The sequence below is a fragment of the Electrona antarctica genome (assembly GCF_951216825.1).
Source record: "Electrona antarctica genome assembly, chromosome: 4".
NCBI lineage: Eukaryota > Metazoa > Chordata > Actinopteri > Myctophiformes > Myctophidae > Electrona > Electrona antarctica.
Window position 1 is genome coordinate 49,404,077 of NC_136809.1, and position 25,808 is coordinate 49,429,884.

Sequence of the window (25,808 nt, forward strand, 5' to 3'; positions counted from 1 at the left end):
CAATTCAATTCAGCTCTATGCCGATAGATGAAACTCATTTTAAAATGTTACTGAAGGTGTCAATTCATTCTTGATTGTGTCTGTGCATGACACGCATGCTAATGGGAAATGCAGTGACGATGCAGGGCGACAGCCTCGGCTGTGAACACGCGACTGCATACTTCACCACAGTAATCAATTGTGATTTGAATTTAACGACATAAGAGAAAATAATGACCTGAAAAAGAAGTGATGAGGAGGAGAAAAAAAATGTTTTTGTGAGGGCAGACCTGTAAACATGGCCCTGGCCTATGTGACCAAGGCCGAATCAGCCACACAGAATTTGGGCAGTAGAATATTCTTATTATTTTATAAGACACACAACCTTTAATTATTAGAGTTGCGCCATTTAAGGTGCTAGAGATATCAAAGTTGTATACCTTAATAAACAATCCTGTACTATGACTACGCCATCCGTTATTTAATTGAAGAGAAACGGAAACTCTTTTGTCATTATTACTCTTAACTTCAGTTTGTTCAAGGACACACACAGGTTCACGTTTTACCAGGTGAGAGAGCAAAAACCATAAATAGGTGGAGAGAGGCTGACACTGAATCATGAATCAAAATATAACATTTGTTTATTCCCCTTGTACATCGGCCACTAAAATGCCATAAAATTTACAATGTTTATTACTCTAAAATCCTCCTAAAATCTAAACTACAAAAGAAACAAAATAACAACAAAACAAATAATAAATCCTTAAAAGCGTTCAGTAGAAAAGTGTGCAAAGTGCGTTGGGTCAGTTAGTTCGGTTTGTGAGTAGAGAGTAGAGAGCCTCCAGTCAATCCAGCATCATATACGTTGAATCAGAACAATATGTCCACTTCAATACATCCCGGATCTGAAATCACATAAGGCAAAGGCCAGTTTCTCCGTTCCACAATTAAGCACAGCTAACAGCCTCACTAGGGTGGTGGAATCGACAGTAGTGCGGGATGGAACAGTACTCACACACAACGGGCAGTTTGCACCGCCTCTCTCTCTCTCTCTCTCTCTCTCTCTCTCTCTCTCTCTCTCTCTCTCTCTCTCTCTCTCTCTCTCTCTCTCTCTCTCTCTCTCTCTCTCTCTCTCTCTCTCTCTCTCTCTCTCTCTCTCTCTCTCTCTCTCTCTCTCTCTCTCTCTCTCTCTCTCTCTCTCTCTCTCTCTCTCTCTCTCTCTCTCTCTCTCTCTCTCTCTCTCTTAACACACTCAACAGAGCAGCACACACACAACCTTCCTCTCCAAGTGTCCTTTTCAACTGATACAAAAGTCTGTTCCTGATAGGCAGCTCCTCCTCCGTTCCCCACACCTGACAGCTGTCAGTTAATGACGCTGACGTCATTCTTTAGTCCGGTGGAACCATAAGTCCTGCACAATAAGATCATATATCCAATCGACAGTGGTAAATATATATAATAATAAGGAAGGATATCATAAGTCACTGATAGATATACAATAAATAATAAATATGCAAAACAATAAAGGAACAACCAAAAAGAGAAACCTGTTTTTGACACCAGTCACACCTATACCAGGCATTCCTAGGCTAATTTGACCTGAAGGATATTCCATCTCAAAGCGGATGTCGTCCAGGCGCGCTCTGAGTTCTTCAGAATCCTCCTCCGCCTGCTCCTCAAACACGTTGAGCTGCAGCCTCAGCTCGTCGTTCTCGATCAGCCTCACCTCCTGCAGTGGCACGGACGGCAGGAGGACGGAGGGAGATGAAGAGGCACATCATCAGGACAGCAGGTGGGAGACAGCGTGTCAGTCAAATAACTAAGTTTAGACAACCAACAGAAAACATTTTTAGAGTCGGCACTGTGTGTGTGTGTGTGTGTGTGTGTGAGAGAGAGAGTTCACACGCAGATCAATAAGAAGTTGAGAAGGTGTGTGTGCACGTGCGCGCACGTGTGTGTGTTCCCTACCGTCAGCTGGTCTTTGAGCCCCAGTCTCAGCAGTTCAGAGCGGATGTGGATCCTGAAGTCTAGCTCCTCTCCTCGACTGATCAGAGCGTTGATGAGCGTAATGCAGCCAGCCTGACAAACACACACAACATAGCACCATATACTACATCAGAGTGGTGATGAGCGTAATGCAGCCAGCCTGACAAACACACACAACATAGCACCATATACTACATCAGAGTGTTGATGAGCGTAATGCAGCCACCCTGACAAACAAACACAACATACCATATACTACAAATGGACACGCACCACAGGGAGGCTAGCTTGATGGTGTTGGTGAACACAACAGCTAATGACACCACCGCCTTTCAAAGAGGATCGTCCGTGCTATGTTGTTTTTTAAACATAAAAACTAAAAATACCAATTGAAATATTACTGTACGTGAATTCAATGTATTGTCTGCTGTGTTGTTGGACGGTAGCCTGGCTCAAATCACACTGTCGTGTGGTATTTGAGTCTGGAGATGCTGTGTATGGATCTTGTTTCCCGGGGGGCGGGTTCAAACATTTTCTCTTTGACGCAATTGGTCAGAGCTACTGTCAGTCAAAGGTCTCAAGCATTGAACGTCACTGTACCAAAGCCTGCCCATATTGCATACCGTGTCCCGATTGGCCACACCAGTTCTCTGGTGTAGGAAATGGGCGTACAATTGAGCCTCTCCGTAATCCGCCGGCAGGCAATTTTTTTTGCCAACGGCTGATTCGGTCTGGCTTATTAGCCAGGCTAGTTGGACGGAACATTGGACGTTGTGTTGCTGTATGATAAACGATTTGGCATCAATTTTGTGAGGTGGCTAATTCTTTGATTTGAATCATAGTGTGAAATGCTGGTACATCCAGTGACCTCGTATGAAAGTTATGTGTGTTTCAGAATTCAGGAGGTGTGTGAGTGTGCGTGTGTGTACCTTTAGAGCGATATTATGTTTGCTCATGCCCGTAAGTAGAGGCTGAAATCTCTCGATATCCAGTTTTTCCGCCTCCACTGTTATGGCCTCCAGAACACGTTCATGACTGCCATCACAGAAACACCACCACACAGTTACAGGCTTATAATAATAGGCATTTGTTTGTTTGCTTCATTGGGCAGAGAGAGAGAGTAGCAAATTACACTGCAGCAATTAAAGTGAAATAAGAACCACATTCTTTACTAAATAATATATAAATTCAAAGTATTTGATGCATCCTCTGATCAAATCAAAATGCAAGGATCTCCTTGAAGAAAAAAGACAACTGTCATTAGTCGATTCATCACTTACTGATGTTTATCTCCTTCATTTCTCATCATAATGCTGAAATGGGTTCAAAATATATAATAGAATATAATATAAATGTTCATTCACACCTAATGTCTTTGAACTTTCATGCCAATAATAGCTTGAAGTGAGAGAGAATACACACCACTGGGGAATTACCTCAATTTCACTCTACCTCAGTTCATACTGCTGATTAAAGGACCTATAACATAAAATTCAACTTTTTCAATTTCTTTTGTGTTTTTGGGGCTCCCATGTGTGTTTTCTATCCCCACAAATAACCAATTTTGAACAATCAGGCTTTCATATAATATAGGTGGTTTAATGGAAATTGCTCTCAGGAACAGCTCAACTGATTTTGTCCTCATCGTGATGTCATCAATGTCACCCTACTTTGTATAATTCCTCCTCTTCTACAGTCTGCAGTTCCAAATTTGCATTTCCACTTTGTTTACAATGTCCACCATTGTTGATTTTCCAAGCTGGCATGGAATGGAAACAAGCCTGGGTTTATCTAGCATCAGTATTATCAGTATTATAATGACTCAAATATTAAATAATCTGCATATCAGCACCCCCACCACCTCAGGACATTGTGGTACTGCAGCTAAAACTGCTTTCAAAGTCCAGAAAGAAATGACAAGGACTGCATATCAGAGTTGTGATTAAGGCTCAAACCATTAGAAATAACTTTGAGGGACATAGACAATATGATATTAAATATTAAAAGCAGTTTTAAAATGCATGTTATTTGCGCTTTAATATCAAATTCGGCTGAATATGATATTGAATATTCCATTCATCTCAATTTGTTTGCCTGGTCATTAATCACCACTTATTTTTCCCCCAGTTTCAGTTCTGTCCTCTAACACAAACGTCCTTGCGGCCTCCGAGACAGCCAGCCAGCCAGACAGACAGCTAGACTGGCAAGCAGGCAGTCTGTGCACCACTGACTCAACCTGTTCCAAGGACGAGCTCCAGCATGGTGTCTGCACTGCTGAGTGGGTCACCAGTCGTCCTCTTTAAAGGACTCTGACTCTGTAAAGACGGACCGAAGGGGTGAGCGGGAGATGCCGTCTGCCTGCCCTGACTATCTGGGTAACCATCTGTTCCGAAAACGCTATCACTGTGGTGCTGTGATCCATTAAGACCCAGCCCACCTGTTAACCTGTTCACAGAAGATTCTCCCCCAAGTTGAATATTATTCTCTACCGCGCTACATGCATTGCTTTCCAATGTGTTTTTGAACATCATTACACCAACTCATGACTCTGCAAACCCCTGTTTGCTATATTGAGTGCTACTTTATGATTGTCTGTAGTTTGAGTAATGTGAGTTCAGGAGTGCGAGTGCGAGTTTGTGAATTACATTTATTTCCCTGGGACCGTGCACTGTTGGTGATTCAATAAGCATCCCTCTGCAGATGTAACAAGACTGTACGTTACACTGCTTGAATACTCATGGCTGAGATGGTGAACATTGAATTTATAATAAATACACAGAGTAATGTGTACTCTAGTGCCCATGTATGTGAAGCACCATCAATCAGTACTTTGAATTGGATGTAGAAGTTGAGGGAAAACATTAATGAAGCCTTGTCGGTATGACATCCGGAATGAGTCACGGTTTTCTGCTCTCTGAGCTTTGGAGCAGACTTACTCATGTGCACAACAACTGCTGGGGAAGTTCAACGGACAAATGAGTCATGTGACGTGGTAAACTGCACTCTTTAACTAGTACTTACAGGTCGTCTGAGTGATCCAAGATGGAGATGGCGGAGAGTAGCTTGACGGCGTCCGTCATCATGACCGGTATCCTGGGGTTGATGGCTCGTACCAGCAAAGGAATCCCCTCGGCTGAATCCAGCATGGCTTTCAGCCCATACTGCAGTGGGAGGATGGAGGATGAGAGAGGAGGAGATGGCGGCAGGAGAGGAAGCCCACTAAGAATGCCTCTATAATCACTTTTTCACAGCAGGGTACGATAAGGCAGTGGTTCTCAAACTTTCAAGGATCCCCAAATGAATATGCATTTGGCCCCCATCAAAAACATATAATATTCTTTGCCAGGGCCCCCATACAAGATTTGTGTCGTTAAAATATTTCAAAAAGTTGTAGATTGGCTATTTTCAAATATCCAATGTATATAGATTTTAACAGATTTTGATGCTATACTGTATATATATTTTTTAATCTGTGGAACCCCCACAAGCACCACTGCGGGTCCTCGGACCCCACTTTGGGAGCCATTGCAATAAGTCTTTCCTGGCTCAGAGTGAATTAAATGAGTCCGGCTTAACGAATCATCCACTTTCTTTCTTCCATGTTTGATGTTCCACATTTATCTTGGTGTTACGTGACTATTCATGACTATAAACTAAATACAGATAAGATGAGAATGAGAAAACTGAGTTTGTAATCTAAAATGATCATGAACCAAATTAGTAGGGCCAGATTTAGTTTAGGGTGACACCTAGTGGTAAAAATGTATTTCACCCACCAGCAGCACTAGTACAATGACATAATTAATTTGGAACCTAAAGAAACCTATCAATTAATCAAGACATTGAACTAAAAATAAATCTAACCTTAACAGTAAAGAGAATTAACAAAATGAATTAAAAAAACACCTATTGGTTAAAATATGTCAGTAACAGTGAAAACCTGATTTATTGGCAGTTTGGGCCCCATACCTTATTATTCATGAAGGCTTTGAGACAGCGGATGATTTCATGTTGACACTTTACTCCGTTGTTGCTGGTCAAAGCAGGTAGAGAAGGAATGGAACAGTTAGATATTAGTAACACGTACAATGTACTATCATGGCTATATTGACTATTGGTGGTGTGCTTCTCTTACGGGTTATCATCTCTTTCCTCCTGCAGTCTCCTCAGCAGGCTGAGCAGCAGGGCAAGACCCTCATGTCCAAAATTCTGCACCCAGCTGGAAAGTGGACAAAAGGCCACAGTTCACTTTTATTTTATTTACAGTGTTGCAGCAGCAGCATCACCGCAAGGGGTGTCTATTACACGCCACAACAAGTCATACAACAAACCACAGTAGCAAAATGTGCCAGCACATACAGTCAAACAATCACCAAGCGGAAGATCAGTAGAAAAGAAAGTTTACAACACAGGGTAAGAAGAGGTGGACATAATGAAATCAATACAAATGTCCAAAGAGAGGGCATCTAGTGTACAACAGCTGGAGGGAAGGGGTTCAGCACAGTGGCAAGAGAAGTCATTGGAAGTCTGAGGGTAAAACATACAGTATGTACAACTATTGTACTACTATGCTGTTTGTCAGTTGACTGAAAGGGAATGATTAAGAGGTGCAATAGTGGTTAATCAGACTAGTCGCTTTAATCAATAATAATAAAATGTATAAATGTAAAGAATAGGAAAAACATGCTTCTCGGTTATTTTCAAAAAAGTAATCAATAGAATAATTGTTAAGAATATCGTCGATAGTGTCATGAGCTTTAATGGGTCGACGTTTGAGGTGACAGAAATATCTACAGTTATAGATGCATACGCACTCACACCCTGTTCTAGATGGCATGGCCAAGCCAATGTGTATACCAATCAATTTACTTTACAGAAGTGATTTTCAATAGTTAAAATAAATGTTATGTAGTGTGTCATCATTTCAATTATTTAATAGGTCAAACTGATCTATCAGATCAATAATATCAAATGTGCAGGGTGGAGTCTGATCTGAGGCTAAAATGTCTGAGCGTAGGCCGTAGGCAATTTACCTATGTTCAAATGAGAGAGTAGTCATCCAGGTAGTAAGCTAAACAGGATGAGAGTGTGCGTGCGTGCGTGCGTGCGTGCGTCACCTGACAGGGTTGTTATTGAGTGAGACTCGTAGTGACTCCAGAACACTCAACAGCTGTGTGTCACGGATATCCGACTTCAACTCCTGGATATACACCATGGCTGACTTGGTACTCTCCTTCTGGTTCTGACCCTAAGACACATAACGTGTGTGCACACACGCACACACGCAAGCATAAAGATGATCCAAATCATTTGTTACTTGCATTCACAGCTGTTCTGTATTTCTTAGCCAGCTAACAGTATATGCGGGGTAATTGATAGATAATTTTGAGTAAGTTTGGTGGATGGAATTGTCTAAATGTTCCCTTTGGCCCAGACCGTGTTCATATTTTGTCCTCTTGCCCTTTTACCATCAGTTTTATCATCAGCCTACTGCCTGTTTACTCCGGGTTGTTCTCCTTATCCTATTTATGTCATGTCACCATCCACGTGCCTAATCATCTCAGCCCTATATTATCCTTTATATTATTTTATCATATTTATATTATGGATTTCCTGACGCCACATTCAGATTTAATCTTACTGCCTGTTTACTCCTTATTCGGTCTCCATACTGTCTGTCCCCAGGCAAGTTAACTCGCATACTGAGAGGCCTATTTTGATTTGAGACATGTATTTGACCTTGGTGCCTAGTGAGAAAGTAGATAGGAGTATTTCTCTCTGTCGAAAGAGTTCAGCGCTAGCAGGGAAAGAAATGTTATCTTCAGGTTGCCATAGCAACGCCAGCCTCAGTGCTTTCCCGGTCTATGGCCCTCCATGACGGAACTAAGGGAGCTGTCACAATATCAGTCTCATCATCCATGTGCTGGTCCAATGAATGCTCGACAACCAGTACCAGCGTAGCCTAGTGCGGAAATTAACTATCCATTCAGCCAATGAAAGTGTATCAACAACTGACGTATTCTACAGTATTAATGCCTGGCACATCAAATGTCCGGCAGAGAGAGAACCCTGTGCTTTTGTTGCACAGGGTGAGAGATTTTGTAATTTGGCTGTATGTGGATCTGTTCTGTCTCTCTGATCTGAAAATGAATAGACATTAATCATATTGCTCGGACTGGACAATCCTTCTTCCTGGTGGTCTCATCTTTTATTGGGTACTTAAAGGTATTTTTCTAAAAGAGTATTTCCTGCTCAGATCAACATTTGGAAGTTGATCTTTCTGCTTAAAGTAATCCTGTTAAAGCTAATTGTTAACTTGGTCATCTAAAAGATTTGGAAACCATTTACCATTGTCAGAGGCTCTCTGCCTAGTGTTGTGGTGCTGAGTATTTATCAGTACTTTTGAGTACTTTCTTAAAAGTATTTTTATAGTTTTAGCTCTGTGCAGCTCAATAATTCAGATATACAGTCCTTTTTATCATTGGTGAGTCATTAATTGTCCCTTCTGCATTTTATATGCGACTAATTGGCCTTCCCTTATCTGTTATCTTGACAATTTATGTAACAGTAATTTCAACATTGACGATTTGGAGGCAGCAGTTAATCTTAATTTTTAAGGCATTACTTTCTCTGAATGAGACCATTTTACACTCAAGTGTATGGGGTCAGAACAGTATCAGTAGAAAAGTGTCACGGTAAATCTTACATATTTGTAACTCACAAGTTCATATTTGCAACTCACGTGAGTGAACTCACAGGTTCACATTTATGTTTTGTATCCACAAGTTCAGATTTGTGTTTTGTATCTGTATTTCGCATCTGTGTTTTGTATTTGTGTTTTGTATCTGTAATTTGCATCTGTGTTTTGTATCCGTGTTTCGCATCTGTGTTTTGTATTTGTGTTTTGTATTTGTGTTTTGTATCTGTAATTTGCATCTGTGTTTTGTATCCGTGTTTCGCATCTGTGTTTGAAACACAAATACAAAACACAGTTGTGAAACACAGATACAAAACACAGATGCAAATTACAGATACAAAACACAAATACAAAACACAAATACAAAACACAGATGCGAAACACGGATACAAAACACAAAACATAAATCTGAACTTGTGGATACAAAACACAAATGTGAACCTGTGAGTTCACTCACGTGAGTTGCAAATCTGAACTTGTGAGTTACAAATCTGTGAGACCTTTGAGACTGTGCTAAAACTCTGCTGCTCTACTTTTGAGACTCTTCTGACATTGGGCGTTAACAAATGTCATCATTGGCTGAGGGAATCGGTCAATCATTCTGATTGACAGATTCCTCGGCCAATCAGATCGGTCCGCCTTCAGCCAATCCTATGGCTCTAACGCCCTGGGGGCACGCTGGTCCATAGCTCTAATGCCCTATGGTGGGGGGCACGCTGGTCCATAGCTCTAACGCCCGGGGGGCACGCTGGTCCATAGCTCTAATGCCCTATGGCGGGGGGCACGCTGATCCATAGCTCTAATGCCCTATGGCGGGGGGCACGCTGGTCCATAGCTCTATTGCCCTATGGCGGGGGGCACGCTGGTCCATAGCCCTAACGCCCAATGGCGGGGGCACGCTGTTCCTTAGCTCTAATGCCCTATGGCGGGGGCACGCTGGTCCATAGCCCTAACGCCCTATGGCGGGGGCACGCTGGTCCATAGCTCTAATGCCCTATGGCGGGGGCACGCTGGTCCATAGCCCTAACGCCCAATGGCGGGGGCACGCTGTTCCTTAGCTCTAATGCCCTATGGCGGGGGGCACGCTGGTCCATAGCTCTAATGCCCTATGGCGGGGGGCACGCTGGTCCATAGCTCTAATGCCCTATGGCGGGGGCACGCTGGTCCATAGCTCTAATGCCCTATGGCGGGGGGCACGCTGGTCCATAGCTCTAACGCCCTATGGCGGGGGGCACGCTGGTCCATAGCTCTAACGCCCTATGGCGGGGGCACGCTGGTCCATAGCTCTAACGCCCTATGGCGGGGGCATGCTGGTCCATAGCTCTAACGCCCTATGGCGGGGGGCACGCTGTTCCTTAGCTCTAATGCCCTATGGCGGGGGGCACGCTGGTCCATAGCTCTAATGCCCTATGGCGGGGGCACGCTGGTCCATAGCTCTAACGCCCAATGGCGGGGGCACGCTGTTCCATAGCCCTAACGCCCAATGGCGGGGGCACGCTGGTCCATAGCTCTAATGCCCAATGGCGGGGGCACGCTGTTCCTTAGCTCTAATGCCCTATGGCGGGGGCACGCTGGTCCATAGCTCTAATGCCCTATGGCGGGGGGCACGCTGGTCCATAGCTCTAATGCCCTATGGCGGGGGGCACGCTGGTCCATAGCTCTAACGCCTGGGGGGCACGCTGGTCCATAGCTCTAACGCCCTATGGCGGGGGCACGCTGGTCCATAGCTCTAACGCCTGGGGGGCACGCTGGTCCTTAGCTCTAATGCCCTATGGCGGGGGCACGCTGGTCCATAGCTCTAACGCCTGGGGGGCACGCTGGTCCATAGCTCTAACGCCCTATGGCGGGGGCACGCTGGTCCATAGCTCTAACGCCTGGGGGGCACGCTGGTCCATAGCTCTAACGCCCTATGGCGGGGGCACGCTGGTCCATAGCTCTAACGCCCGGGGGGCACGCTGGTCCATAGCTCTAACGCCCTATGGCTGGGGGCACGCTGGTCCATAGCTCTAACGCCCTATGGCTGGGGGCACGCTGGTCCATAGCTCTAACGCCCTATGGCTGGGGGCACGCTGGTCCATAGCTCTAACGCCCTATGGCTGGGGGCACGCTGGTCCATAGCTCTAACGCCCTATGGCTGGGGGCACGCTGGTCCATAGCTCTAACGCCCTATGGCTGGGGGCACGCTGGTCCATAGCTCTAACGCCCTATGGCTGGGGGCACGCTGGTCCATAGCGCTAACGCCCGGGGGGCACGCTGGTCCATAGCTCTAATGGCGAGGCCACGCTGAGTTGTCCTCAGTAGTGTCTGTCTGTCTGTGTATTTCATATATATGAAATCATCAGGTGCATGTGTTGTGCTCATTCTAAGTCAGAATTTAAATTATACATAAAGGGTATTTTTGAAAATGTAAATTAAAAAGGATGATGGTTTTTAATTTTCAGCTAATAAACAAATTGTCTGAGACACAAATAAATGTATTTCAACAGCAGTTGAATTTAATCTCCAGTCATAGAATTAGCATACCTGGACAATGTGAATGCTATTGAATTATACTTGAATTTGTGTCTCAAAAATGAATTAGCTTTAAATTAAAATGCATTAGCTTTATTTAACCCTAGAAGACTAAACACAGGTGATTTTCACCCGGACAATAAATTATATTTTTGTAATTTTCATAATGTTGCTGATGTCTGAGATGGGTGTGTCTTTCAGTACCTTCATGATGCTCTGTGATATCATAGAAGGTAGTTTTGTTTTTTATACTGGCAGGTGTTCAGGTGAAATTCACCCGTGTTTAGTGATAGAGAAAAGTCCCATACATCCACAATGGACTTTTTATTTTTTTATTTGTATTTCTTCTGCATTCTTCTTCTTCATTATTTGTTTTTAGGAATATATTTAAAATAATACCCACATTTTTGATTTTGCCCCCCTATGCTCCCCCTATGATGATGATCTATTTTTTTGTAGTTTTGTGAAAAGTCATGGTGAAATATTATAGAAGAATAGCTCAAGTTGCCATGCATTGCTGTACTTCAATATCTTTTTGATGAAAAACATTTTTTATTGAATATATTTCATTGGGTGAAATATGCCTGTGTTAAGTGGTGTGACATTTTTTGTTTTATACTGTTCTAGGGTTCATTAATTAGCATTTGTCATGTTAAATCAAATTACCTTTTATGTATTAATTTAATTCTGTCATAGATTGAGCACACCTGGAGATTAAATCAATGTAAATGCTATTGCATTATATAATACTTTTTTTGTCTCTCTTTTGTTTCATTATCTGAATATGTAAAAAAATATATATATATTTCTGCTTATTTTAATTCTATATTTGAATGTGCCATTTAATTTGAATAATGGCATATTTTTGCTTCCATACATTATAACCACATGTTTCCCCCCGCCGCCATTATAAATGTAGGCCTATTTACTTTCTCTGAAGCATAAAGTTTTGTAAAAATAAAGTCAATCACAAAACGTCCTCTTTTTAGCCCCTTCTTTTTAGCCAAAAGAAGCTGTCTGCCGGCGTCTCTTTTTTTAGACAGCTGGTGGATGGAAATGAAGCTCCTGGAAGTGGGTGGAGCTTCATTTCCATCCACCAGCTGTCTAAAAACCCGGAAGAGACGCTGGCAGACAGCTTCTTTTGGCCACGCATGGAATCCTAGGTGTGCGTATACCCAATGTGATTTCCCATGAAGCTTACATATAGATGTATTTTCCCAGATTGCGTTTTTGGTGAAAACAAGTCATATTCAACTGCAGAAAACTAAAGAATGGAAGCTAGATCGCGGTATTACAATGTTTTCTTTCCAGTGGAAAGAAGTGTGAAAAAAATCACACCTGTGTGAAGTGAGGGGCGCTCTTTTCATACATCATCATACATCGTCTCAGTCCGGCCAATCAAAATTTGCGACCTCACTTTTGTCTTCAATGTTTGTGTTTACGTAATGTTTGTGTTTACACAAACACTAATTTTCAATGGCATTGTTTGTGTTGGAACAAACTACAAACACTCAAAAAGCTGGCCATGCATTCATTGTCAATGACATTCAATGTTTGTGTTGGGAGAAACACTCAAAGCTGGCCATTCATTATCATTATCAATGGCATTCAATGTTTGTGTTTACACACACCCTCAAAGCTGGAAAAAAAAACTCAGTGGATCTTGAAATATGAGTGAAACCCTTGGCAGTAAATAATTACTTGATACCTGGGCAGTTAAAAGGATCCCTGGCTAATAAGACAAATATGTCTTAAAACATATACTTGCCCTCTATAACTAAAATTTAAAAATAACACCTTAAATATTTTCTTTCTTTCTTAAATAAAGAATCTTTCACTCAATAGGGACTGCTCCCGTCGCAAGTTGATGATGTCATATGCCCATGTGTGGTCTATGGAAGTATACACTGACACCACGGCGCGTAATCAGCGCCTCAAACTGTGACTCCGCCCACCCCCTGGGGAAGTTGTGATTTGCGCTCGTTCATTGCAATGCAATTTGCTGCATTTTCAAAACAATATTGAGCAGAGTAGCGATTATCAAACGTATTTGCAATGCCATACGTTGAAAGATCTGTTGCCCGTGGACAAGGCACGCTACCTCCGCAAGTTAGATAGCATCGGCATAGATGTTTGTCCGTATGTGATTAAGGATTGGACCAAGTTGCATTGGCAGCCATAGAAAATTCTTACCCCAGGCTAAAACCGGATGTGACGTTTTTGGGCGTTCCTGTCTAGTGTGGTGTCAGTGTATGGAATGCACGTGCTAATAAAAAAACAACTTAATACTTCCTAAAGTTAATATGAGCATCAAAGTAATATTTAAAATATTTTAACATGCAACATGACAACTAAACAATCTAAAATAAAGGGATTTAAGATCATTAAAGCTGTTAAGTTTTAAGTTTCTGGGGTGACCACGGGGCTGATGTGACGTGATGTAACGATGACCTGGGGGGCTTGCCTGGGGAGAGCGACGGGGATTTGAGTTAGGTGACGTGACCGAGTGACGGGGATTGTGGGTTAGGGGACAAAAACGCAAGGTTTCATAGTTATCTGCGACCTTTGGTCGCAACAATACTACATGTTAGACATTAGTTACATTTTTAGTTAAGAAGACCATTAATATCAACCCAAGTTCCTCTGTACTCCAGCAATTAATGCAGCTGGTTATGTCTATATGCCAGTCATTGGCTGCTCGATACTAGCCTATACAAGTGCTGATTCAGATTCTGCTTACAATGCACAGTACCATTTTGAGGTAGTACTTTTACTTTACTTTCTATTAGTTACAAATCTACACAGACACAACACATAGACCTGAGATACCAAGTCAAACTATTTTTTGGCTTGAAGCGAGCCCACAATTTTTCTTCAGGAACAATATTTTCTAGTTAAAGAAAAAGTTTCACACCCACTGGCGTAGGCTCCATTGGGCCACTCGGGCACTGGCCCAGTCAATTGAGATCTTGCCCAGTCTAGCTTCTGAAAAACGACAAAATATAGCCTACTTTGGCAGCCCTTCACCCCCTGTGCATGCATGCAAATTTCTGTTAAGTAGTGAACCACAGCAACCGGCCTGCCTTTGTTTGAAATGGTGCCCCATTAGCAAGTCGGCAAAACTGTTCTCACCTATCGCCTGCCAGGGAGGAGGGCTTGTACACTACAGTACATGTAGTATAGTACAGTAGTACAGCAAAAATTACTTCAACAATTCACATCAAAATTGTACGGCTTCCTAACAAGGCATGGTATAAAGGGGAGATTTTGGGGATTTGTACCCTTAGATCTACTTCCTTTCTGAGCCTCAATGACATTGACTTCTGTCTCTTTCTGTTTTGTATCGTGAAGGGACGGAAACATTTTCGTGTTTTTCCGTGTTTTTATCATCTTTTTGACCAAAATTTAAGCAAATCAATGGCCAATTTCAGGGCCTCAAACCCAGTACCGCGCGGTCCAGTTTCCTCAAAGGGTCCCTGAGAGCCATGGGCCCCTGGGCCACGGCCCCACTGGCCCAATGGCTAATTAGGCCCAACATCAATGGGATTTATCTAGACTGTATGTCACATGATGTCTCCCTGCCAAGGACAGCTATAGCCTGAGGCTGCAGCCCCCCCCCCCCCCCACCCCCTCTTTCTTTGAAAGAAAGAAATCTCTTTGATTATATTTCCTTTCCTGCAAGAATGATGTTGCCATGTATTTGTTTGCACTTGCGTGTGTTTATTGTTAGGAGTAGAACGTGATCATTTTAAGTGGACAGTACTAACTGTACTACTGTAACCCATGATATATGACCATGTGAATTTTAACCACTTAAACCCCATACGTTATTTAGCATTGAGATAGAGTCCCACAGGGTTCTATATACAAGTACAATGTTTTTTGTTTACGCTAGACATTAAAAATAAAATGAAAATATCAGATATTATGATGTGTTGTAAGCTTGTAGATCTGCTATTTCCCCCATAATAGGGATGCTGGGGTTTAATTGGTTAGATAACACCTGTCTCTACCTTTAACTTCAACTCAAATTAAGTTATGCCAAATTAATAGTTTTGAAGGTATATCTTACCTTGTCCCTTTTCTCTCTGCCATCTTCTTCACTGGAACCTATTTGGATAAAAAAAAAGAATAATCAGGATAAACATACAGTTAACATCTCATGCCGTTTTATTTCAAAACGGCATGATTTTGTGATAGCTCAAACATTCCTGACAATCAGGCTAGGCTAACCTTTCCACCTTAATCCCATGTACAACTGCACTGACTTTTCTTTCTTGCATCTTAACTAACCATCCGTCCATAAGTATACATGTAGACAGTATACACATATTTCTAATCAAAATTACAGTAATTACAGTACAGCAATACATGGCAACTTGAGGTAGGCCTACTCTTCTTTAATATTTTATCAAGACTTTTCACATGCACAAAAAATAATTTAAAAATATTCCTAAAAAAAAGAAATGGAGCTGGGAACTTCTAGCCTGGCTAATAAGCCAGACTACCCATTCCTGAGACATGTGAGAATGTTCCAGTGAATAAAAAATAAAAAAGTCCATTGTGGGTGCATGGGATTTTCTTCCAACACACTATCACTAAACACGGGTGAAATTCACAAGAACACCTGCCTGTAGAAAAAAACAGGGATGTGGGCAGGGAAACAAACCCTTATTGTCCGGGTGAAAATCGCCCACGTTCTCATTTTTACACCATTTTACAACAAAAAAAACTCCCTACAATATCAGTCCCCCCCATGCTATAGATACCTTCCAGCGGCCCTGATTATACATCTGCTGTGTTTACACAGATTTGTTTTTTTTAAATTGATTGATCTCTCTCCCCCTTCCCCCCCCTTCTTCTTCTTCCCTTTCCCTTTTATGGAAATAACAAAATGATGGAGCTTGCTGCACAAAAAACAATTTCACACAGTGGTTTACACCTGTAAACCTGGTATTGACAATAAAGCTGATTCTGACGTGGTGTATTACTAAGCTGGATTTAATATGCATTCATTATGTTCAGTTGTGAGAATGTGTTTTTATCAATAATTAGTATTTATCAATACTAACATTGAATTGAAAGGATGAATTTGTGTTTACCTGTCTCCATTGTATCAGGAACAATGCGGCTGCCTCAATTCTGTAATGTTCTCCAACTAGCTTTCATCTCTCCGTTTCAGTGTCAACAGCTTTGAGAAATAAAACAGAACATTACTGATTTGTTTTGTTTTGTTGTAATGGCTCATAATGTGATGAATACCAAAGGATATATCAGTTCTATGGATCCCATTAGCCTACAAATTGTCAAATTGCCTCAGATTCTATACTGTATACTCAATGCATAATTATTGGAAAAACATGCAAGGAGTTGAGTTGCATTGGTGTGGACAGACAGACAGACAGACAGACAGACAGACAGACATCAAGGTATAAATAATTACACAATTAGAACATGAAAAAAACTAAATTATCATGATCGTGACAGTGTTCAAAACTGGTACCTGCAGTTTGCAACTAATTCTGATGGTCCTGACGATCCCGTCCAATTCAACAAAACCAGTCACGCCAAAGCTGCACAGACAAACAAATTTAAATGGATTAATATTTCATCATCATTTTTCGACCGCGGTCGAGATCATGGATTCCACAATGCTACGCCAGACTTCCCGGTCCTTCATTGCCACCCCCAGTTCCTGCCTACTGAAGCACCGGTCCTTCAGTGCCACCCCCAGTTCCTGCCTACTGACCCTAGCGATGACATCAGGGAACGACAGCTTTCTACCTCTGGTCCGCCCTGAGGCAGGACTCCAGAGAAGAAGGGAAGATATAACCTCATTGTCAGCTCTGTAGCAGTGGCCGGCAAACTGCGCTCTTCTGGATCGGACCAGTGAAGAAACACGGGGAAGGTTGCCGTATATTAGATTAGTCGATGGGTGGCTCTTCCAAGACAGATTTTGCGCTCTCATTAGAAGGCGGGTGTAAGTGCCATCCAACTAATCCGAATAATAACCAATCCAAATAATATTTACTATTATTATGCTACCATACAACCTATACCAAGTCTGTATAGTGACTACAAATACAAAAACCCAGAACTAAAAACATTAAAAAAAACATACTGAATTCACTCTCTTGTCCGTGTGTAGAAAGGTGCTTGTCAGTGTTGCGTGTGACATCTCACTGCTGATCACCGGAGTATACTGTAGGGACTATGTACACATACTCAGTGAAGGTAATTTCATCATGAAACTTTAACCTTGCATGGTGACTCATTCGTCTAAGGCAGGGTGTAACGACTCACTGAGTCCAGGGTGGTTAATGTTTAAATAAGGCAAGGTGTTTAATGCCAAAAGTTGTTTCATTTCCGTTACTCTTTTGTGACATACAGAGTAAATACAATTACAATACAATGCAAACCAGTGCAAACAAGGTGAGCATGGCTGAGCAGGACCTAAAACAATGAAATAAACAAAATATTATAATAATATTATAATATAATATATAATAATATATCCTAACGAAAACCCCTCCCAAATCTGACTACCTAACTGGTACAGTATTAGCAAAAAGAAAACCTAATTATCTAACTACTCTATTCTATACGTAACGCAAAACAAAAATACAAGTGAGGAGCCTGCTTAACTACCTAAGTGGAAAAATACCTACTATACTACCTGCTCTTGATCACATTACAAATATGCACTTTAACATTATATGTAGCAACTCTTACAAGGTTAACTCAATGTATGAAGGGTTTAAGTCACAATTCTTTCCCTGCACTGAAGGTCAGCGGCCCGGAGCGGCGTCTTCAGGGTGGTTTTAAGACGTCAGGTGGACTCAGATGGAGGAGCCGTTTGGGTGAGCAGGATGAGGAGCAGGCGACCAATGATGGAGTGTCAGGAACGCTCCCCACCAATGGCTGCGTTGACGGGTCTGCACTGGACGAATAAGACAAACGGGGCGGCGGGGGCACGCACAGACACAATAGAGGGTATGCGCATGCTTAAAGTGAATGGTACATCGAGTGGCAAAGATACAGGCAAAGTGAGTTTAACATTGTTTAATGTTGTTTAATGCAATCAGATAGGACTTTTCTGTTTGGATGTATGGGCTGTCAAGGCATAACTGCATAACTTCCGGGTTTGATGATGATGTCACACGCATACCCTCTATAGCAGACCCATATACCTATACATCCGTATCACAGGGGTATTCAACTGGTGGCCCACGGGCCAGAGACCCCTCTTGTGGCCCCTGGAACAATTTTTTAAAGTTCTCAATTAAAGTGGGTGACAATATTATCACAGTGGCCCTTAAAACAAGGCTCCAGACTTCCCAAAACAAATTGGTCAGGCTTGGGCGCGATTCATACTCCTATTTTAGAGCCGAATAAAAGTCGGTTTGGCTCTGTAGAGCCTACAATGTGACATCAGGTTCGGGGGGGGCGGGTACCGTCCTAAAGACGGCTCTTCGGTGCTACTGAAAACTTCTGACGAGCCGAAATCATTTCGGCACTACAGCGGTAAAATAGGAGTATGAATCGGCCTTAGTCTCACTCCCCAAACCCACCTCACCCATGCCCATTTTGATAGGCTGCAATGGCTTAGGGTTGATGACAGAGTACAGCATCTTGCAATGGGTTTGGTCTACAAGATTCACTATAGATTCACAAGATTCAGACAGGTACATGGGTATCTGGTGACCAAGATACCCATGTACCTAAATACTTCCTTAAAGTCAACAAAGTCCACTCTCACAACACCAGAGGGAGTTCAACAAACCACGTGCAACACAGATTCGGCTCAATTTAGCTCCTATATGGAGTATATGCCACTAAAATGTGGAACGCCCTACCAACAGCCATTAAGACTTGACTCCTTCAAAACCGCTCTCAAAGAGCACCTACGGACGGCTGCAATTTGAAACTGGCCCCCTGAGTTCCCCCTTCCCCCACACCCCTTTTTCCCCATACTGTACTTATTTTTCCCTTTTTTACTTTCTTTATATGATGATTTCCTGTTTTTATAGAAGTGTAAATTTGTACGTCTCTAAATGTTCCGATGAATTGAAAATGGTGGCCCATGGTGTCGTCTACAGTAACAGTTTTTGTATTGACTTGTGCTTTCTTTTGAAATGTACCCATTCTACTGTGGAATTAAAAATTTCAATCAATTTCAATCAAAACTTCATGTCAGTCAGTCCGTCACGCCTCGTGACACGCTCCGTATATGGCCGTCTCCATATATGGAGATATCATCAAACCCTGGATAGCCATAGCTTACATGGAGAAGAAAGACAAGAAAGATCATTACCTAGATCTGCATATGGAGCCGGCCAGCAACTCTACATCTGACCTCACAAACACCATGTTGATGATCTGACCTCATCAAACCCTTAGATCGAGCTGACCTGTTCTGACGTTCCATATGTTGATCCTTTCCCATCCATCCTTCCTCTTCGATGTCTCCCTTTTGACTGATACCTATCCATTCAAACTCTAGACAGGCCCGCCCCAAACTCATTAGTGCAGCCGCACTAATTAGCACACATTTTACACCCTACCCACCCCACCCTTTTTGAGTGGTGTAAACCACTCCTACGACTGGCTTTGTTAGTTTACGTGTCTGTCTGTCTGTCTGTTCGTACCAAAAAGTGAGCATGGTTGCTACGGTCACCCAGTTCACCCGGGTGTGATTTCATTACGTCAGACATTACGTCAGATCAGAGATGATCAGGCTATATAAGACCTTACACCACTCAGTTCACACGGGTGTGATTTTTTATCCATATATGGGCATTCCCAGACCTGTTGTTTTTAGGGTGAGGTCGCTTCTCGTCCTCAGGGCATCTTACTGGTATTAGGGTAGTCGGTAGGGTATGTATGTAGTCTGCATGTAGTCACCAAGTAAGCAGAATGTTCTGCCTTGTTGTTGCTGGCTGTTTTCACCAAGCGGGCCGTGAATTCGTCCCACTGGGGCAGAGTGTTCTGTGAATAAAATGGGGCAAACTAGGTTTTGGGCCTTCACCTTTCCAGTTAGCGTTGTTGAAACATGTCTTTTGCTTTATTGGCTGCTGCTGGGACAGGAACTGCCTTAAAAGTCTACATTGTGATCAATGTTCTTTTGGTATTCATGACATGTTGCTTAGAAGAATCTGCACGTTCAGAGTTCTGTGGAGTTGAGCATGTTTATGGACATTCACACCAAGCACAATAGCTAGTTTGTCAATAATTGTCTTTATGGTTGTGGCCGGACTTTTCCATCCTATCCTTTATAGTTATTGTTATAGTGTTTGGGGAATTATGACATACTGTAAAACCACAAAAAAAGAACTCGAGACCATAAAAAGAAACAGCAGATCAAAGCATATACCAATCAGACCAAGGCAATCACACAGCTTTGGTTTATTCACGAACACACACACACACACACACACACACACACACACACACACACACACACACACACACACACACACACACACACACACACACACACACACACACACACACACACACACACACACACACACACACACACACACACACACACACACACACACACACACACACACACACACACAGCTTATCACTCTAGATAACTTACAAAGGGACATTGGGATCAACTTTGACCTTATTTACCTTATACTTACTGTGTAAAATGAAACTAATAAAACTGCTTTTCATTCATGTGATTAAAATGATAAAACAATATATAGATAAGGTTTCACCCTGCTATCAGTTCAGAGTGATACAGAGAGAGGTGGGAGCCTAGGTCAGGAGACTCAGGACACCTCATCATGAAACTGAAAGTGTTTGTTATCTTTTATGAAGTAATAACAGGTAGACACAGCAATGCTGCTGAAGACCTTTCTGTCTGCCGTTAACCTTTATTGAGTTTTATTGGAATTTATTCTGCACTGTAATTGTATTATATTATATTATATATTTTGTCTTTTAATATATGTTTTTTTTATTTTCTTATGTTTTAAACAGTACTAAAATGTCCCTTTATAATGTGTCTAGTGTTCTGCCTCTCAATGTGTTCATGCTTAATGTGTTAATGTAAAGAACTTTGAATTGACTCGTTGTTGAAATGGTAAATGGTGCATTTATATAGCACCTTTATCCAAGGCGCTTTACAGAGATTGTGCATAACGCATAACGTTAACCTCTGTTGTACTTTCACAATTAGATCTGATAATCTGATATCATAATGATGTGTGACTGAGTGGCATAATTTACTCCCCTGTTTTATTACTGTTAGTTGTGTAAAGAGATAAGAAATGTAGGTTTATGATTTCCATGAAACCATGTGGTTTCAACAGAATAACCGTCCGATACACAGCTCCAAATTGGTTACCACTCTGTCAGACAAATGTTTTGATGCTGCATTAAAAAACAATTAACTCAACCTCTTCCTGTGTGAGACTTGGTCTCAGCCCATTCTAGTACTTCAGGATACACTATAGCGATAGTTTTCAACCAGTGGTCCGGGGACCACCAGTGGTCCTTGAGGGGGTTCCAGGTGGTCCCCAGCTAAATGAATTGCATTTGTATAATGAATTTCATTTTTATAGAGCTTTTCCAAGTGCTCAAAGCGCTTTACAATGGTTCATTCATTCATACATTGGGAGGTGAAGCGGCGAACAGTCGACGCCAGCGTCCTCACTTCCCACATTCACACACAAATGGTGTCAAGCTCACACCGACCGACTCATTGGAGGCAATGTAGGGTTCAGTGTCTTGCCCAAGGACACTTCGACATGAGGAGCCGGGATTCAAACCGCCGACCCAGGGATCATTGGACGACCTGCTCTACCTCCTGAGCCACAGCCGCCCAATGATAGAGAGTAACCTAAATGATAGAGAGTAACCAAATGGACCCCTATAGATCTTTAACTGAGTCCTGAATGGTCAGTTGGTGCCACGGCTGCTTTCCCTGCCACCAATGCCAAAAGCATGCAGGGAGATCACGTCATGCAGTTGCACAAAGGGGTGTCGCAGTCAACGCTGCGGCTGCAGGAAAGGACCCATGCATGCCTTTTATCATGATGACATATACACAGTTTACACACACAGTAACTGTACTTAGACATGCAAACACACAAAGTCAGATGTTGGAGTGGTTAGCACCGCTCAAAAAGAAAACATTGTATTTCATCAGAAAAGTCCTCTCTATCACACTGTGTGCAGCTAATGTTAGAAATTAAACTATTTTAATTTTTAAAAGTGTTCTTAATAAGCAACATGATTGGTTCAAAGACTGACCGTGTCGCAGTGGGCAGTACATGTCATCCTGATTGGTTCCCTGAGGCTGAATGGGTCTGTAAGAAAAAAAAAATACGAATTTTATATATATATATATATGCACGCACGCACGCACGCACGCACGCACATACGCACGCACGCACGCACGCACGCACGCACACACACACACACACACACACACACACACACACACACACACAGTATATGGAATCTAAAGCCATGTTCGATATACAAAGATCAATACTTTACTTACTTGACACAACATGGATCTGTTAAGAAAAAAAGCAGAAGAAAAAGGCCACATTCAGTAAGTAGTATGTACATCTTTAATGCTTCACATTGCTCACAGCCGAACTCCAAAAGCCATGCCTGGCAGGGATCTGCACTCTGAGGAGTGCACCATTCTAGTTGAGAAATAAACTGTTTCCCGTTGGGATCTAATAATCACCATGTCAGGGTTTATTTGTCAATAATGACCTGCTCCCCATTGATTATTATCAATAATGACCTGCTCCCCATTGATTATTATCAATAATGACCTGCTCCCCATTGATCATTATCAATAATGACCTGCTCCCCATTGATTATTATCAATATTGACCTGCTCCCCATTGATCATTATCAATAATGACCTGCTCCCCATTGATTATTCCTTGTGTATGGGAAGCCTTTACTGCTTCTCTAAATGGCTGCCTGGACATTAATGACATACCTTTGCACTTCTTCCAGAGACACAGGCCCAGGATCAGCAGAAAGATGGAGATTCCAACTGATATCAGAGCGAAATAGAAATATGGAGGCAGAGAGGGAGGGAGCGTGGTGGAGGGAGTGTCCGGATGGTTGTTGTCTGCAGCAGAAGAATGAGACACATATTCCTCTTAAACGCACATTAAGAGTTGTGAATCTATTTTAATGTCAGCCATTTCAATTTCAGCCTCAACAGAGGCTTCTAGAGCTGTGAACCATGAATGTCAATAATTTTAATTCATGCTAAAAGTAGAGAGACACACACACACACACACACACACACACACACACACACACACACACACACACACACACACACACACACAGGGATAGAATACGTGATACAACAATCTCACCTGTCACATCCATCCAGCTCTGTGGTGACTCTCCAAGGCCAGAGATGTTACACTTGTAGAATCCTTCACCAGACTTGTAAACACTGTGGATGGTCATCTGTCCTGTAGACTCAGTGCCGATGAGGGATCCGTCTTTATAGAAATCAGCTGGGCGGCCAGAGGATGGTTTAGCGGTCGTCTTGTTCCTGTACCAGCAGCGCAGAGTGACACCACTTCCTTCCATCACAGGAAGTACAGGCATCCCCAGGATCACAGCTCCAGCTGAACGATGATAAATAACATCAGAATAGAAGAACGTTAGACTGAGGTTACATCACTCTGAACAACACTATCATGATGAGGTTTTGATATGTTTTCACAATCACATCATCAACAGACAAGTATACACTGAACAAAGTTGTTGATTTGCTGAACGTACCAGTCACAGTCATATTCACAGTGTTACTCTTTCCCTCTGAGCATTCACACCAGTAAACTCCAGTGTCAAATAACAGCATGGAACTGACAAGACATCCTGTGTTGTTGTTCATCCTCCTCCCCCAGCGACCAACAATACCATCCCTTCCACACTCTGAGGTGATGTTCTGGGTGTCGGTCCTCTTCAGTCTCCACACTGAGGTGATGTTCTGGATGTCGGTCCTCTTCAGTCTCCACTCTGAGGTGATGTTCTGGGTGTCGGTCCTCTTCAGTCTCCACACAGCGGAGTCAGACTGTCTGTCCTCACAGCTCAGAAAGACTGACTCATATTTAAAGAACTGAGATCTGTCAGGACTGAGCCTGAGAGAGGCTGTGGACATGGAACTGACCACTAGAGAGAGAGAGAGAGAGAGAGAGAGAGTTGCTTATACTTCCATCTCAAATTTAAGTAATACAAAAGTAAAATAAATAATAAGTAAAGGCCTATACTCCAGATAAGGTGGCTCACGCCAAACGCATCTCTCTATACAGGTTTAATGTTTGTTTTTAGTTCAATGTTTGTTTTAAAAACGCAAATTGACAATGACGGGAACATTTACATAGTGTGCCTCATCACGTCATATTGTCTCTTTATTGTTATTGTCATTTAATGTTTGTGTTGGCACCGTTTGTTTTACATCACCGTTACGTCACCCAATCAACATGAGTTAGACTTTAAAACATTAACGCCCCTCACTTCACACGGGTGTGATTTTTACTTTACACATCTGTTTTACACATCTCTCACCTACAACTGGAGTATGAATATAGGCCTTTACTCATCATCCAATGATCAACTGCCATGCAATTAATTAATTAATTCACTTCCACGTTAACCCTGTAACACCCAGCGTTGCAATTATACAACAAACATATTTTAATTAATTATTTTTTTTAATGTACTTTTTTCACCTAAACATCATCATTGATGTTCATTGCAATGCCATTGCAATGCCATTGGTCATGATATTTGCATATAAATACCCCCCCACAGAGGCTGAAATTCACACAAATTAAAAATCTCTGGACTCTGTGCAATTTTGACCTTTGACCTTAATTTATCATCGACCTGATCATCGTGTCGGGGTCTACTGAAGGTGACCCATAAGGCCAAATTGCTAACCAAAGGACCTAACCCTAACCCTTTGTGGTAAAGGCCCCCGATGCTCTGGAATAGCCTACCAGAGGACCTGAGGCTAACTGAGTCTTTAACACGTTTTAAATCCCTCCTGAAGACCCATTTTTTTATAGAATGGCCTTTGTATCTCCATGATTGTCTCCACCAGGCCGAAGGCATGGGGAGAGAGTATGTTTTGCACTCCGTCCGTGTGTGTGTGTGTGTGCGTGTGTGCGTCCTTCCTTCCGTCCGTCTGTTACCAGCTAATCTCCGGCACCGTTAACCCGGTCGATGCCAAACTTTGCACACACACTCCCTGGATGCCAACGATGAACCTCTGCCCCACATTTTCCAGAACGGCCTGTTATAGCGCCACCATGAGGCAGCTTTTCACATTTTTTACCTAAAACTGCACCGATCTGCGTGAAACACTCCCTAGAGGAAAAGGACAAACCTTTGCCCTGCTTTTTCCGCATCTGCCTTTTATAGCGCCACCAGGAGGCCGACTTTTGTAAAACACATTTTTTGATATTACTCCTCCAGATTCTGTCCAAAAATCTCACAAATCGTTACACAGTATCTCTATGGTCATGTGCTCAAGTCGGATCTGTCCGATATTTCATATTTCATCCTAATTGGCTATAATTGGCTTTCACAGTCAACAAAAGCCTCAAATCATGAACGCAGC

The 25,808-nt window shown here is 42.4% G+C and overlaps 1 protein-coding gene across 1 annotated transcript; it reads right to left on the reverse strand.

Annotated features, from left to right (window-relative positions):
* Positions 1–1,367: 1,367 nt before the first annotated feature.
* LOC306921356 (protein diaphanous homolog 1-like) lies at positions 1,368–24,344 on the reverse strand (the record flags this gene model as incomplete). Its single annotated transcript, XM_079498467.1, has 12 exons — positions 1,368–1,390; positions 1,579–1,708; positions 1,948–2,058; positions 2,895–3,000; positions 4,987–5,126; positions 5,935–5,998; positions 6,101–6,184; positions 7,083–7,213; positions 15,246–15,283; positions 23,157–23,291; positions 23,548–23,808; positions 24,104–24,344. The coding sequence occupies 12 exons, from the start codon at positions 24,342–24,344 to the stop codon at positions 1,368–1,370; spliced, it is 1,464 nt and encodes a 487-aa protein (XP_079354593.1).
* Between the last annotated feature and the right edge of the window lie 1,464 nt (positions 24,345–25,808).